This window comes from Mobula birostris, chromosome 24 (assembly GCF_030028105.1).
Source record: "Mobula birostris isolate sMobBir1 chromosome 24, sMobBir1.hap1, whole genome shotgun sequence".
Taxonomy (NCBI): domain Eukaryota; kingdom Metazoa; phylum Chordata; class Chondrichthyes; order Myliobatiformes; family Myliobatidae; genus Mobula; species Mobula birostris.
The window spans coordinates 42,236,295-42,252,656 of NC_092393.1; the positions used below are offsets into that span (position 1 = coordinate 42,236,295).

Below are 16,362 nucleotides of genomic sequence, written 5' to 3' on the forward strand. Positions count from 1 at the left end.
ATAGAAAGGATGCGGAGGGTTTGGAAAGGTGCAGGACAGGTCTATCAAGAATGCTGCCATGGATCAGAGACCATGTGCTACGAGGAGAGGTGGGACAATCTTCGACTGTCTTTTCCACAGCAGCAGAGACTAAGCTGACACCTGAGAGGAGCAGTTTATAAGGTTATGAGAGGCATAGATAGAGAGTTGTTATCTTCTTCCCATGGTCAATGTGTCGAGTATTTAAGGGCATATATTTATGGTGGTTCGGGTGGGGGAGTTCAAGGCAGAGGTGCAGGGCAAGTTTTTACATAGAGAGTGGTGAATGTCTGAAATGCACGACCAGGAGTGGTGACAAGAGCAAATATGATAGAGGCACTTCAAAGGCTCTTAGAGTATGTAGAGAATGTAGGCAGCAGGGATTAATTTATTTAGGCATTTAATTAGTCCAGCACAACCCTGTGGGCCGAAGGGCCTGTTCCTGTACTCTTCTGTGTTGTACGTTTTAGCTGACAGGTGATCCAGGTTCTGCAGCAAGTCATTGGAATAAGTGGCTAATGGAACCTGTCTTTGGTGTGTACTGAGCAGTGCCAATGCACCTGTAAAGGAGGAAGTGAAAGGTCTACAGGGAGCATTTACATGATGCAAGACACTAGAGAAATCTGTCTATATTCATTTTGTTTAAGTTTGAAACTATGCATAGTAATTTATTATGCTTTCTGTAAGGAGTCGTTTCTCACCCCTTGCGATGTCAGCCTCCCTCTTACCCACTGCTGGTAGATTACGTTGTGGGACTTCATCTGGGGGTTTCTACTCCTGTGCTTCTTGCTGTGACTTCTCCTCCTCTCCGTGCTGATCTATAATCCCTGGGGCTCCAGCCTCCAGAGCATGTTGCTGCCTCTATATGGCTTGGGCAATCTCCAACGCACAATGAAAGAACCTGTACAATAACTTGGAGGATATTGCAGGGGTCCCCAACCTTTTTTGCACCGTAGACCACTTTAATATTGACAATATTCTTGCCGTCTGGCCGACCGGGGGTGGGGGTGGGGTGGGTGGTGTTAATCACGACCAGAATATAGGTGATAAGTCAACAAGAAGTCACTTATAGGTGGCTAATACACTCAATTTCATTTCTAAAGGGGTTTATCTAATGAATTTAATATTAAACACACAGCGCATATTTTCCTTGCATGAATATAGTGATAAGTCAATTATAACAGTGGTCCTCAACCTCTGGGCCACGGACCGATACATTGTCGCGAAGAATGCAGTGATACAGCGGTAGTCGGAACGCACCCAGCACACCTTAAAGAAAAAAGCTGAAATAAACAAGCTAATTAATTAGGTGCCAGATCAGAGGTGATTGCTGATTGCATCGAGGGGTGATGAGAGACAGTGATACTCGAAGGGGGTTACTTATGTCTAGTCTATTCCACAATTTAGTTTTCATTGCATTCATTGCAGAAAACTCCACTTCGCAATGATATGATGTTGGAAATGGAAGCAACGTTTTCAGTGCTTTCGTGGCTATCTCAGGATATTGAGCCTTGACTTTGATCCAGAATGCCGGCAGAGATGTTATGTCAAACATACTTTTCAGCCCACCGTTATTTGCAAGCTCGAGGAGTTGATCTTTTTCCCGCGCTGACATGGATGATTCACCAGGGACATTCACAAATGGGTCATAGACCCATTCATTTGCATGTCCTGGGTCATTTGCGTCTTGGGTCACTGATGACCTCGTGTACGTAATGACCTCGCATGCGTTCAAGTTCAACAGTGGGCGTGACAGGGAATGAGGAAAGGTGCAGCTAACTCATATGGTTTCATATCGCCAAACCATATCGTTTCCTCGCGGCCCGGTACCGATCAGCGGCCCGCTGGTTGGGAACCACCGGGATATTTGGACATCTAAAATCCTGACACCTAAAATTTTGACAAACTTCTATAGATGCACAGTGAAGAATACCTAAAGTGATTGCATCACAGCCTGGTGTGGAAACACCAATGCCCGGGAATGGAAAAGTCTACGGAAAGTGGTGGAGACAGCCCAGACCATCACGGGCAAAGCCCAACCCCTTACTGTGCACACCTACAAGAAACGCTGCCACAAGAAAGCCACACCCATCATCAAGGACTCCCGCCGTTCGGACCATGCTCTCTCCTCACTACCACCGTCGGCCTTGGGTCCCACACCATGAGGTACAGGAACAGTTGTTACCCTACAACCATCAGGCTCCTGAACTGATGTGGATAACCACGTACCTCAACTCCGAACTGATTCTGCAACCCACAGGCTCATTTTCAAGGACTCTACAATGCATGTTTTCAGTGTTACTTTTTTTATTTGGAGAATTTGTTTTCTTTTATACATTGGTTATTTGTCAGTCCTTATTTAAGCACAGTTTATTATGAATTCTATTGTATTTCTTTCTTTTCCATTAAATAGCTGCAGTAAACGGAATCTCAAGGTCGTATATATTGTGACTTATGTATATGTACTTTGATAATATATTTACTTTGACTGATGGCAACATTTTGTAAGAACAATGCCATTCTTCACAATGATCCTAGCAACTGCAGGCCACTCATTATAGTAGTGATCGGCAGCAGAGTGGAGGAGCCATGTGTGAACAAGGAGGTGGGGGAAGAGAAGATCATCCTTGTGTCCCAGGGTTCATCCTTCTGCACGTGGGCAGCCCTTGAAGGTGTCAAGCAGTTCATTGTGCTTAAGAATGAAAATTTCACAGATGCAAATGTCGTAGAGTCTTCTATATGTGAATAAGGTCACTCTTCAATCTTCTGAACTCCTAAGGATGTAGACCCAAATTTGTACTCACTAGAGTTTAGAAGAATGAGGGGGGAATCTCTTTGAAACCTATTGAATATTGAAAGGCCTAGATAGAATGGATGTGGAAAGTATATTTCCAATAGTGGGAGAGTCGAGGACCAATGGACGCGGCCTCAGAATATAAAGACATCCCTCCAGCTTAAAGTTGAGGAGGACTTTCTTTTGGCAGAGGGTGGTGAGTTTGTGGAATTCTCTGCCACAGACAGCTGTGAAGGCCAAATCATTGTGTATATTTAAAGTGGGAGTTGATAGGTTTTTGATTAGTAAGGATGCCAAAGATTGCAAGGATATTTGAAAGGGGTTGAGATGGAAAATAATTCAGCCATGATGGAATGGTGGAGCAGACTCGATGGGCTGAATGGCCTGACTCTGCTCCTATATATTATGGTTTTATGGTCATGCGTATTTACCACGATGAACAACTTCTGATAATCCAGCACAACCTGTGCATTCAGTGAGTGGCAACCTTTTCTGTCAATGGAAAGCCTGTCCTCACAAGCAATTTGTTTTTCACTACCTAAAACACGACCTCTTCCTCACTGATCGATAGATAAAGCTGAGCTTTATTTATTACATGTACATTGAAACATCCAAACGTACAGTGAAATGCAATGTTTGCATCAAACCAAATCAGCAGGGGTGTGCTGGGGGTGTCACCACACTTCCGACGCCAAGATAGCATGCGTTCTACTCACTAACCCAAACTGTACAGGTTAGGAATGTGGGAGGAACTGGGAGCACTGAGAGGAAGCCCTCGAGGTCACGAGGAGAAGATGTAAACTGATTACTGGCGGCAGTGGAAGTTGATCAGTGATCGTTGGCACTGGAAGCAATTGTACTAACTGCTACACTACTGTGCCTCTGTGTTCTCAGAGTATGGAAGGCTGTCCTCTGTAAGTAAAGCACCAGCGAGGGGCAGATTGGGAGACAAAGCAGAAATCTCCTGTCACTGCTTGGTGTGAACCTGTGCAATGAAGGTGCCCTTGACTTCAAAGGAAACAGCAGTCCTGGCGTGAGAACTGAACATAAGGTCTTCCCCATATCTCCATCATGACTGCCCTTGAAAACCCAAGCCTGCAAAGATATTGTGCAGGACTCTGTGAGAATAGAGCTTTCTTTGTTGGGTATGTTTCTGCCTCCCAGTGGTGAGGTGTCACCCCACCCTATATTGCTAGTCATCTTATCGATTCCCTCTGGAAGATGGATTCTGCTCCCTTGTGCCTGAGTATTTGAGCTTTCAGATGCATGAACAAGTCCCCACAGTGGCTTTCATCAAAGCCCATGGACTTTGGGTGCAACTTTACTATACTTTACTTTACTTTACTTTATACTTTATTGTCACCAAACAATTGATACTAGAATGTACAATCATCACAGTGATATTTGATTCTGCGCTTCCCACTCCCTGGATTACAAATATTAAATATTAAAAATAGTAAAAATTAGTAAATATTAAAATTTTAAATTATAAATCATAAATAGAAAATAGAAAAATGGAAAGTAAGGTAGTGCAAAAAAAAACGAGAGGCAGGTCCAGATATTTGGAGAGTGAACTTGAACAGGCTAAGGTGATTTGTAAAAGTGCCAATGCCTTTAAATCACAAACAAAGCCACAAAGTGGTACAATATACTCCTAACTGAACTGCAAATCTTAAAATTGGAGATTTGCTCCCAGAAACTCCAAGTAATAGTGTAGATGCTGGTAGAGAGAATCACAGTGGGCAATGATGTCATTACTTGCGCAGAATTGCACCCAGGTTGGGCTGTCTTTGCTCGGGTAAACGCTTGCTTCTGTTTCAAAGCCACGTTGAGTTTATTGTCACATGCCTGGGTATATGTCTGCACAACTGCGACAAAAACCTTACTTGCAGCAGCAACAGAGGCACATAGCATCAGATAGAACTTTTACGTGTAAAGAGCAGCAGAGTGGGTCCAATGTGCTGTGACTACCAACTCTGTTAACACGATGATGTGTGCTTAGTGTTTTCTTTGACCATGAGTACAAACATCATTCTAAAAGCTTGTTACTGTTTTTTCTGCCCTTTAGGTGGGAAACCAATCCAAACTATTGTGTACAGATCAAAAAAACGCCTCCATACAATACTGGAAGTAGGTTGCTGAACGTCATCGATATGGCTATTTTTGATTTTTTAACAGGTAAATATTTGAACGGAAAGAGATTTTCATGATGCATAATGAGTTCCATGAACTGGACAGATTAACTTGAGGATAAAGTTGATGCCAGAAGTAGTCTGTGTCTAGATTTTCCTTTGTCACTCTCCTATGAATTACGACATGGAGCTGAGCTAAGAATGCCTTTTGTGTATTTCCCTTCCAGGAATAAGGTGCCCTCAGGAATTGGTTCAATTGGCCATAGCATCCTTTGTCAGTGTCCACTCACTTCTGTTCTCCAATGTCATTGGAAGATGCTAAGTTGTAGCAACCTAACCAGGTGCAGTCAATAACTCTGAAGTGGAATCTTGTTCCTTCCTAAGATTTAATCAATTTCCTTTTGGTCACCTACGCTCTTATTGACAAGGGAATAAATGGAAAGATGCCTTACCGTTCACCGATTTCAATTTCCCCAAGTCCAAAGCAACTTTGCTGACTTTGTCAGGAATTAGGAAGGGTTTCCGAAAGACCAGAAAAGGCTGCTGAGTGCCTCCATCTCCCAGTGATAGCATTTCCCTGATGGATCCAATTTAGCATCTTTTATAAGCCAAGATAAATGTCTCCTGATGCCAAGTTTACTTCTGCACATTAAAGTGACTGCTTCCAGCCCAAATCTGAATAAGAGCATATGTACAATTACAGAAACATTGAAGGGAAATGAATATAAATTAAAAAAACAACAGAATCAAGGTATGTTGTTTCAGCTTGCAATAAAATAGAACTGATGAAGAAACACAATGTTCAGAAGACTAGTCTGCTGCTTCATTTCAAGACTTCTCCCGCCGTTTAAGTTGTATCTGGCAAATAAATACTTGCTGCCATTGTGCACAAGTCCTCTTTGAGTCTGCATTTTTCATCTATATTCCAAGCCCCATTCTTTGCCTGGATCTACCTCTCCCCAACACATTATCTTCTCAACAATAATTTTTTCTCTTCGTTTTAGACACTCTCACTGTGGTTTGGCCACTTCTCATTTTGTTTGTGAGCCCATTGCTACAGACTTCAGTCGCAAACAACGAAAAGGCCTTAACCAACGTCACTCTTCTTTTCCTTTACACTCGGTAGGGAATGAGAAAGAAAATGTGAAATCCAGGCCTGAGGCCGAGGTGGGACAGAGGGAAAACCTGACAGTATTGTTTAAGTCATTGCCCATTCGGACAAGAGAGTAGAAGAAATTTCTTGAGCAACACGTGCAAAATGCTAGAGGAACTCAGCAGGTCAGGCAGCAGCTATTGAAAGGGGAAAAAGTGTCAACATTTTGGGCCAAGATGCTTCGTCAGGACTGGAAAGGAAGGAGAAAGAAGCCAGAATAAAAAGGTGGGAAGAGGGGAAGGAGTACAAGCTGGCAGGTGATAGGTGAAGCCAGGTGAAGAGGAAGGAGGGTGGGTGGGAAAACGTTGAGAAAATATCTTCACCCATTCGATCCTGAATGTTGGAATTCAAGAGGGCTGTAGAAGTTTAGTTGCTAAGCATATTCAGGATAGAGGCCAATAGATTTTTCGAAGGAAATGTGGGATATGGGGTTAGTTCAGGGAAATGGCACTGAGGTTAAATGTCAGATATCTTCTTGTGGTATGGTGGAAGAGGCATAATGGATCAATTGGTCTTCTCCTGCTCCTGTTTCTTTCATTGTGTTAGAGTAGAGTAGCGTGATCTCTCAAGTCAAGTAAGATGTTCTTCTAAGGTGTTGTCTAATGGTGGGTCCTCAGGTGACTGTAGGGACCGATCCAGAATCCACATATTCTGGTGCAGTGTGGGCACGAATTGGTGGTGCAGTGGTTAATGGTTGGAAACTTTGCGTTATTCACACAAGTGCAGCCTGCACTGGAAAAAAACCAGGAGAAGAATTCCAGTGTAATAACCTTGAGGAATTCAACAGACCAGACAGCATCTAGGGAAAAGAGTAAACCATCGACGTTTCAGGCCAAGACCTTGCAGCAGGACTGGAGAAAAAAAAGAAGTCAGAGTAAGAAGGGGGTGGGGGAGACAAGGAAGAAGTACAAGGTGGTAGGTGATAGGTGAAACTGGGAAAGGGGGAGGGGTGAAGTAAAGAGCTGGGAAGTCGATTGGTGAAAGAGATACAGAGCAGGAGAAAGGGGAATCTGATTCGAGAGGGTAGAAGACTATTGAAGAAAGGGAAGGGGAAGAACACTGGGGGGGGATGTTGGGCAGGTAAGGTGATGAGGTGAGTGAGGGAAATGGGAATGGGAATGGTGAAGGGGGGCAAATACGGTAAGCATTTGAAATCAATGTTCACGCCATCAGTTTGGAGGCTACCCAAATGGAATATAAGGTGTCCTCCAACCTGATTGTAGCCTCATCGCAACAGAAGAGGAGGCTATGTACTGTAATAACATGTCAGAATGGGAATGGGAGTCAGAATTGAAGTGGATGGCCAACGGGAGATCTAGCTTTTTTTTGGTGGCTTGGCGAAACAGTCTCCCGATCCACATCAGGTCTCACCAATATACAGAAGGCCACATCGGGGGCACCGAACACAGTAGATAATCCCAACAGACTCACAGGTGAGGTGTCGCCTCACCTGGAAGGGCTGTTTGGGGCCCTGTATGGTCATGTGGGAGGTGGTGTGGGGGCAGGTGTGGCACTTGTTCAGTATGCAAGGATAAGTACTAGGAGGGAGATCAGTGGAGAGGGATGATTGGACAATGAAGTCACGTAGGGAGCAATCCCTGCAGAAACTGGGGGGAGGGAAAGATGGGCTTGATGGTAAGATCACATTGGAGATAGCGGAGGTTATGATGCTGAGACTGCTGGGGTGGTAGGTGAGGACATGCTGCCCTATCCCTGGTGGGGTGGCAGGGGAGTGGGGTAAGGGCAGACATGTGCAAAATGTAAGCAATACAGGTGAGGGCAGTGTTGATGGTAGAGGAAGGAAAGCCCCTTTCTTATGAAGGAGGAAATCTCATTAGTTCAGGTCAATGGCCTCCTCTACTGCTGCGATGAGGCCACACACAGGTTGGAGGAACAACACCTTATATTCTGTCTGGGTAGCCTCCAACCTGATGGCATGAACATCGACTTCTCAAACTTCCAGAAATTGTCCCCCACAACTCTCCTTCACTGTTCCCCATTCCCGTTTCCCTCCCTCACCTTATCTCCTTACCTGACCATCACCTCCCTCTGGTGCTCCTGCCCCTTCATTTTGTTCCATGGTCTTCAACCCTCTCCTATCAGATTTCCCCTTCTCCAGCCCTTTATTTCTTTCACCAATCAGTTTCCCAGCCCTTTACTTCACCCCTCCCCCTCTCACAGTTTCACCTATCACCTACCACCTTGTACTTCTTCTTCCCGTACCCCCAGCTTGTTGATCAAACTTCTCTTCTTTTCTTCCTGTCCTGATGAAGGGTCTCGGAACTTTGAATGTTTACTCGTTTCCATAGTTGCTGAGTTCCTTCAGCATTTTGTGTGTGTTGCTTTGGGTTTCCAACATCTGCAGATTTTTTTGTTCCAGTGTAATAACATGGGAATGGTTGTTAACACATTTTATTACTGTGCAAGTCCTTTTTCAACCACATAGCATTGAACAAATGTAATTGAATTTCTAGGATATTCTTTTTCAATTGCTTAACTGTAAGGAAAATCTGCCAAAGGATTGAAAGGCATTTCTGCATCAAAGAGAAAAGACCTTGGGTCAATTCAGAGGATTCAACTTAGCTTCAGTGAGGAATATTTGGAATTCATGATAACCTGCTTTTATCAGGTCAAATATTTCAAGAAAGGATCATGAACATTTCCGATGAACACCTTTTCCTGTGGTCAATTCTTCTAAATTTGCTTCCAGGGAATATGGATCGACATCACTTTGAGGTCTTCACAAAGTTTGGAAAGGATGGCTATATCATTCACTTCGACAATGCCAGAGGGTAATTGCTTTAATAGTTTATATTTGAGTATAAAATGCTATTAATATAAACAGTGCAGAATCTAAAGAGAGCAAGTAAAATAAGATTAAAACAGCAAAGAAGTTTATCCAAGAGTGAAGAAGTGGAATCATCTAGGAAAGTTTACCGATGCTTGGCAGATGGACTTTATCTTGGACAAGTGTGAAACGATATGTTTTGGGAATTTAAAGCAGAGCTGGACCTAACACAGTGAGTAGTGGGGCCCCTGAAAGTGTTGTAAAACAGAGAAACCTAAGGGTACAATTACATAGTTCCCAGAAAGGTACACAGGACGAGAAGAGCACATTTGGCATGTTTGCCTCGATCGGTCAGGGCCTTGAGTACAAGAGTAGGGATTATGCAAAGCATTATGATAGAGGTCAAAAGTCCATACATGGAGTATTATGTGCAGTCTTGGTCACCTAGCTATAGGAAGGATGTCATTAAGCCGGAAAGGGTGCAGAAAAGATTCATAAGGATATTACCGGAACTGGAGGGTTTAAGTTATAAGGCGAGATTGGATAGGCTCTAGCTATTTCCCCTGCATTGCAGGAGAGTGAGGTGTGACCTTATTTTAATTGATGAGGGGAATAGATAAGGTGAAAGTTCAGAGTCTTTTTCCCAGGATAGGAGAGCCTAAAACGAGGGAGCACAGAATCAGAATCAGAATCAGATTTAGTATCACCGGCATGTGTCATGAAATTTGTTAACTTTGTGGCGGCAGTACAATGCAATACATGATAATTATAGAAAGGAAATAAATAAATAACTCAATCAATTACAGTAAGTATATATATGTGTATATTGAATAGATTAAAATAGTGCATAAACAGAAATAATATATATTTTTAAAAAGTGAGGTAACATGCCCATTTAGGAATCGGATGGCAGGGATGAAGAAGCTATTCCTGAATCGCTGAGTGTGTGCTTTCAGGCTTCTGTACCTCCTTCCTGATGGTAACAGTGAGAAGAGGGGATGTCCTTAATGATGGATGTCACCTTCCTGAAGATGCTTGAAGATGTCTTGGATACTACGGAGGCCAGTGCCCAAGATGGAGCTGACTAATTTTACAAACTTCTGTAGTTTCTTTCTGTAGGCACCCCCACCCCTTGTACCAATCAGTGATGCAGCCTGTCAGAATATTCTCCACGGTATATCTATCAAAGTTTTTGAGTGTTTTAGTTGACAAACCAAATCTCTTCAAACTCCTAATGAAACATAGCCACAGTCTTGCCTTCTTTATAGCTACATTGAAATGTTGGGACCAGATTAGATCCTCAGAGATCTTGACACCCAGGAACTTGAAATTGCTCACTCTCTCCATTTTTGAATCCTCTATGAGAATTGGTTCATGTTCCTTCATCTTACCCTTCCTGAAGTCCACAATCAGCTCTCTCATCTTACTGACACTGAGTGCAAGGCTGTTGCTGCGACTCCAATCAACTAGCTGGCGTATCTCGCTCCTGTACGCCCTCTCATCTCTATCTGAGATCCTACCAACAACAGCTGTATCATCAGCAAATTCACAGACGGTATTTGAGCTATGCCTAGCCACACAGTCGTGGGTATAGAGGGAGTAGAGCAGTGGGCTAAGCACACATCCCTGAGGTGTGCCAGTGTTGATCCTCAACGAGATGGAGATATAATTACCAATCGGACAGATTGTGGTCTTCCAGTTAGGAAGTCAAGGATCGAATTGCAGAGGGAGGCACAGAGGCCCAGATTCTGTAACTTATTGATCAGGACTGTGAGAATGATGGTGTTAAATGCTGAGCTAGCGTCAACAAGCAGCATTCTGACATAGGTGTTTAAGATGAGGGGAAAGATTTAAAAGAGGCCTGAGAGATTATTTTTTTCCATACCGAGCATGGTGGATGTATGGAATGAGCTGCCAGGTTAATTGGTAGAGGTAGGTACACAAACAACAGGTAAAGGATATTCAGGCAGGTACATAGATTGGAAATGTTGAGAAGGATATGAGCCAAGTGCTGGCAAATGGCACGAGCTCACAGAGCAGAGATAAGTTGGGCCGAAGGGCCATTATACTCTATGACTTTATAGACCTTTTCAGCAAAGGATCCCAATTTAAAATCAGAAATCTCAGATAACAGAAGTGTATCCTGAGTAAGTATAACAGTGGAAGCCTGCAACCAAGGCTTGCTATATCACCAATCCTTCTCCAGGTTCTGTGATTTCTTCCTTTTGACCTCTTTGTTTACCTTCAGCTACAGCAATATGTATTAGAAGTTCCATGAATTCAATAGACCTCCTGTAATTTTGATCAGAGGTGCTAGCTTCACAATTAACATCCTATCCTCTGCACTGTGTTCTGATATTGACAAACATAGCATGAAATAAAGTGGATCATATTTTATAAAGGATCAATATTGAGGCATTTATTATTAGTATTAAACATTTTGTATAATTTCTCTTAGCATGACAGGATCAGATTTTTCTATACGTACACAAATGACACTTGATCATATTCTTATTTTTGGAGCCAGTACACAGGCAAATTTAGCTACTATGAAATAAAAAAATTGGCATCAAAATGAATAAACACTCAAATAGTTTCAGCAGAGATTTTGTCAATGTTAGATCAGAAGGTTGTGAGATTGGTGCAGAAATTCTCCTGTTTCTTGCTATGTTTTTGGTTAAATCTCACTGTTTTGAGTCCTTTTCGTATATAGGAAAGAGCAGAAGTATGTGTTATGATTGTGTTGAATGACAGACTAGAGTAGAATAAACAAAAGGCCTACTTCTGCTCCTATTTTTCTGTGTTTCTATGTTTCTATATTATTTTACTTTTGAATTCCGCAGAAACTCAGTGTTACCGTGCTTTAGACCAAGCACAGAACTAGAGACTTGTACACTGAGATGCAATTCCAGTTATACGAAAGAAAATAGCCTAGAAACACTACTGGCTCTTCTCTATTAGAAGAAGCCCCTTTCTCAATGGTTTTAATCATCCCTTTGCTGCTTTACTGGAAAACTAGATCAAAAGTACTATTTCTGATTGGGATAGGAGCAGGCACTTGGGAAAAACAAATTTGTTCAGCCCATCATCCCCATTGATTTATATGTTTGCTACCAGTAATTGTCGACCCTGTCCAAGTCTTGTGATACAGTCCAAAATTCACTGAAGGAGCTTATTGCCTGGTTGGAATAATATAAACTCATATATTGGATCATGTCTCAACGATTCCACCTGGTGTTGAGATCATTGGAAACTGACAGGATTGGCAAGAGCTTGCTAGCATTTGGTGATTACAGTCGTCTGTGTCTCAGTTGCCCCTGAATCGGGTAGGAGAGCAAGCACTCAAGTCAAGTATGATGTTCTCCGAAGGGGTTGTCTAATGTGGGACCTCAGGTGGCTGGAGAGGCTGATCTGGGATCCATATATCCTTCATGGAGAACACCTGGGCATGCTCGGTTTAACGATGCACGGACAACCACCACACGCTTCTTGACAGAGCGGGGTCATAGTTCAGAGGCATGGAATGCAAGACGACTGGGGAACTCTCACTGCCGCAGCCTTCCTCCACCTTCACTACCATTGCGAGGAGTCATCATCTTCCGCCAGCTGCATTGTAGAGGTTCTGGTTGGATTACTCTTTGCCTGGAAGCCCCCCTTTAACCTACCAGGAGCGAAGTGCCAGATGGCTGAACTCCGGGCAGCATTGCCCTCGGGATCTCAAAAACCCACAAGCCTCTCCACCACAACAAGGTGACGATCCTTGGAGGAGGCAGGCAGTGGTAATCCCTCGATCAATATCGTTTGCGATGAACTCAGCAGGCCAGGAGGCATCTATGGAAAAGAGTGCAGTCGACATTTTGGGCCCAGGCCCTTCAGCGGGACTGGAGAAAAAAGGATGAATCGTTGATTTAAAAGGTGCAGTGGGGGGAGGGAGAAACACAAGGTGATAGGTTAAACCGGGAGGGTGAGAGGCGAAACAAAGAGCTGGGAAGTTGATTGGGGAAAGAGACACAGGGCTGGAGAAGGGGAAATCTAATAGGAGAGGACAGAAGGCCATGGAAAGAAAGAAAAAGGGGGAGGAGAGCCGTGCATCATTTCCACCTGGTAAAGCATTCATTGTGCCTATTTGTGACTAAGTACCAAATGATAATACTATCAAAGATAAATCATATCACTTCACTGAATATTGGTAGTTGATTACTAGACTGACTCAACATTATTTCACGATACTGTGATCTTGGAACAGCCCATTTACAAACAACAACACACATGCAAAATGCTGGAGGAATTCAGCAGGTCAGGCAACATCTATGACCTTCTTCTTCAGCCCTTTACCTTTTCCACCTAACAGTTCCCAGCTTCTAGCTTCATCCCCCCCTTCCCCTCCCACCTTCTTATTCTGGTTTCTTTCCCCTTCCTATCCAATCCTGATGAAGGGTTTCAGTCCAAAACTTTGACTCTTTATCCCTTTCCGTAGATGCTGCCTGACCTGCTGAGTTCCTCCAACATTTTGTGTCTACTCTGGATATCCACCATTTGCAGACCATCTTGTATTTACCATTTAAAAATACTGAGTTTTAAGTGATCAATTTAAAATGTAGCAGGTGTTTTTATAATCTAAAAGTGATCTAAAAGCTTTGCTGATCATATTCTCTGCAGAGCTAGAATATGCAGCATCCGTGAACTGGTTTTCATTCACTGTTTTATTTCCCTGCTTTATCCCTTGTTACATCAGCATTTGCTAAGTCACTCTAATCACTAACAAAAGTTACCTCAGTCATTTACCTTATGTTTTGTAACTTCAAAAATGAATGGAAAGGAAAGCACAGAAGACTGGGATAAACATGTACTCTTTATTTTTGCTTTAGTGAGGTGTGCACTTGTGGTGTGGTCGCGTCATAATGTATGCCATTCATGTACTTTTACAAAGAACCCATAATGGATTATGTAAACAAACAAAGAGTGCTTAATCAAACAATATATTTACAATATTACTCAAATATTACTGAAATATTAAATACACAACAATTTAGATTAGATTAGATTATGAGGACACGCAGTCCTCTTTTATTGTCATTTAGTAATGCATGCATTAAGAAATGATACAATATTCCTCTGGTGTGATATCACAGAAACACAGGACAGACCAAGACAGAAAAACTGACAAAAACCACATAATTATATATATAGTTACAACAGTGCAACAATACCATAACTTGATGAAGAACAGGCCATGGCACAGCAAAAAAGTTCAAAGTCTCTCGGAAGTCCCACATCTCACGCAGACGAGAGAAGGAAGAAAACTCTCCCTGCCATGCCCGACCACAGTCTGACTCTGAGTCATCCGAAAACTTCGAGCTCTGATCAGCCCTCGGACACTGAGTACCAAGCGCCATCTCTGCCGAACGCTTCGACCCCGGCCTCGGTCACCAGCAGCAGGCAAAGCCGGGGATCTTGGGGCCTTCCCTCTGGAGATTCTCGATCACACAGTAGCAGCGGCAGCGAACCGGGCATTTCAGAAATTTCTCCAGATGTTCCTCTGTGCTTCTCACGTCTCTCTCCATCAAATCAGAACACTCCACGGCCCCTATTTAACAGATACAATATCATTTCACCGGAGAACTGCGCGCGCTGCGTCACGCCGCCATCTTCTCCTCCCGCCATAGTAGAATTTACAAAGATTTCTTGCAAATTTGCACTGCATGTACTATTTTTGCATTTAATCTGTTACAAAGTGACCTTTTATATAACACTACAACGCTATATTTATATAACAGCTTCTCCATGGTGAAGTGTTTTACAACACTTCGCAGGTGTATATTTGAACAAGATTTGACACCAATTCACATCAGAAAACATTATGGCAGGTAAGCTTAAGCTGAGGTCGGATTGAAGGAGTAACCTGATGAGTGAGGTTTAGGGGAAATACTAGAGCTCAGGGCTTGAAACTTAAGACATGTCAATGTGACCTAAGTAAAAGTGGGGCTGACTCAGAGGCAGGAATGAAGGAGTAAAGGTAACTTAAAAGATTTTCACAGATAGAGAAGTGAGACAGCGAAGGGATTTGAAAGCCTGGTGTTAATTTTAGCACTATGGTATTGCTGGACCAGGAGCCTATATGAGCCACCAAGGACAGGAGTGATGGATGAACAGGATGCTGGAAGTTAAGATATGGGCAAGGGAATTTGGAATCATTATAAATGTCCAGGGTGAAGTATGGAAGGCCAGCTAGTTAGGTCTAGAGGGACGAAGACATGGAAGAGGTTTGCCACAGCAGGTGAGCTGAGACAGGACAGAATAATTGATTAGACATACTTTTATATTGCATTCATTAAATTGTGTGCTTACTTTAGCAAGGTAGCGGCCAGTCTAATGAATCACTGAGAACTTGTATTAAGGACACCTGTTAACACTGAGCTATTTCTGACTATGCACCTGAGTGGCGGTACTCTCCAATCAACTCTGACAAACCAGATCATAACACATTTCTTTCTTTCTGTTAGGTTTGGGAAACACTCGCATGATGAACTCTCCATCCTTGCACCCCTGACCCAGTGTTGCAGGTAAAGTCACGCTGTCAGCGTGATCTAAAATGAGGTAGAAATGCTGTGTCTATGTTGTAAGTGTCATATGGCTCTGATTTAGCAGAGGGTCAGTCTGCATGACATGGGTGTAAACCACTGCATTTTTCATTTTATCCTCAAGGACAGTGATGTAGTGGGATGTGTATTTCCAGTGTTAGACATATTTCTTGGACCTTATGAACTCAATGAACTGGACAAACTCCGACTTATCCTGCTTCTATTTAATGGCTGAGAACAGCAAGTCTGAACTTCTGGTGTGTTCGAAACCTTTCACTGTGATGCCATGCTTTTGGGTTCAAGATATGAAATCTAGACAGGAATTTTCTGACTTCGAATCGGAATCACAGTCGGATTTATTAATATTGACCTATGCCATGAAATTTGTTGTTTTTTGACAGCAGTGCAATACATCAATTATACTGTAATTACGATAAGAACTGTAAATATAAAATTAGTGCAAGAAGAGAGGAAAAAAAAGAGTGAGGTGGTGTTCTTGGGTTCAGAAATCTGATGACAGAAGGGAAGAAGCTGTTCCTAAAATGTTGAGTGTGTGTCTTCAGGCTCCTGAGCCTTCCCTTTGATGTAATGAGAAGAGAGCATTTCCTGGGTGGTGGGAGTCCTTGGTGATGGATGCCATCTTTTTGAGACATAACCTTTTGAAGATGCCCTTGATGGCCGGGAGGTTAGTACCCATGATGGAACTGGCTGAGTTTACAACCCTCTGCATCTTTTCCCAAGCCTGTACAGAAATTTACCGGAATCTTTGCTCGATCTCCTGAAACTCCTAATGACAGTTATCTTCATTATTGCATTAATTTATAATTTAAATGCACAGAAGCAGGTGAAAGTGTTATTCTCTCACTTGATAATGGAGATGTTTGCAAAGAAACTCA

The 16,362-nt window shown here is 42.8% G+C and overlaps 1 protein-coding gene across 5 annotated transcripts in view; it reads left to right on the plus strand.

The window, feature by feature from the left end:
• fam20a (FAM20A golgi associated secretory pathway pseudokinase) overlaps window positions 1-16,362 on the plus strand; it is a 97,304-nt gene that overhangs the window by 65,911 nt on the left and 15,031 nt on the right. For 3 of the 5 annotated variants that reach the window (XR_011883074.1, XR_011883075.1, XM_072242570.1), the window contains exons 8-10: window positions 4,881-4,990; window positions 8,808-8,889; window positions 15,389-15,448. Coding sequence is in view for 3 of the 5 variants with exons in the window: in XM_072242570.1 (XP_072098671.1) it covers window positions 4,881-4,990; window positions 8,808-8,889; window positions 15,389-15,448 (252 nt within the window). In the remaining 2 variants the exon portion in view is untranslated. Of the gene's footprint in view, window positions 1-4,880; window positions 4,991-5,171; window positions 6,309-8,807; window positions 8,890-9,841; window positions 12,850-15,388; window positions 15,449-16,362 lie in introns of those variants that run through there. The other 2 variants (XM_072242571.1, XM_072242572.1) reach the window with 2 other exon arrangements.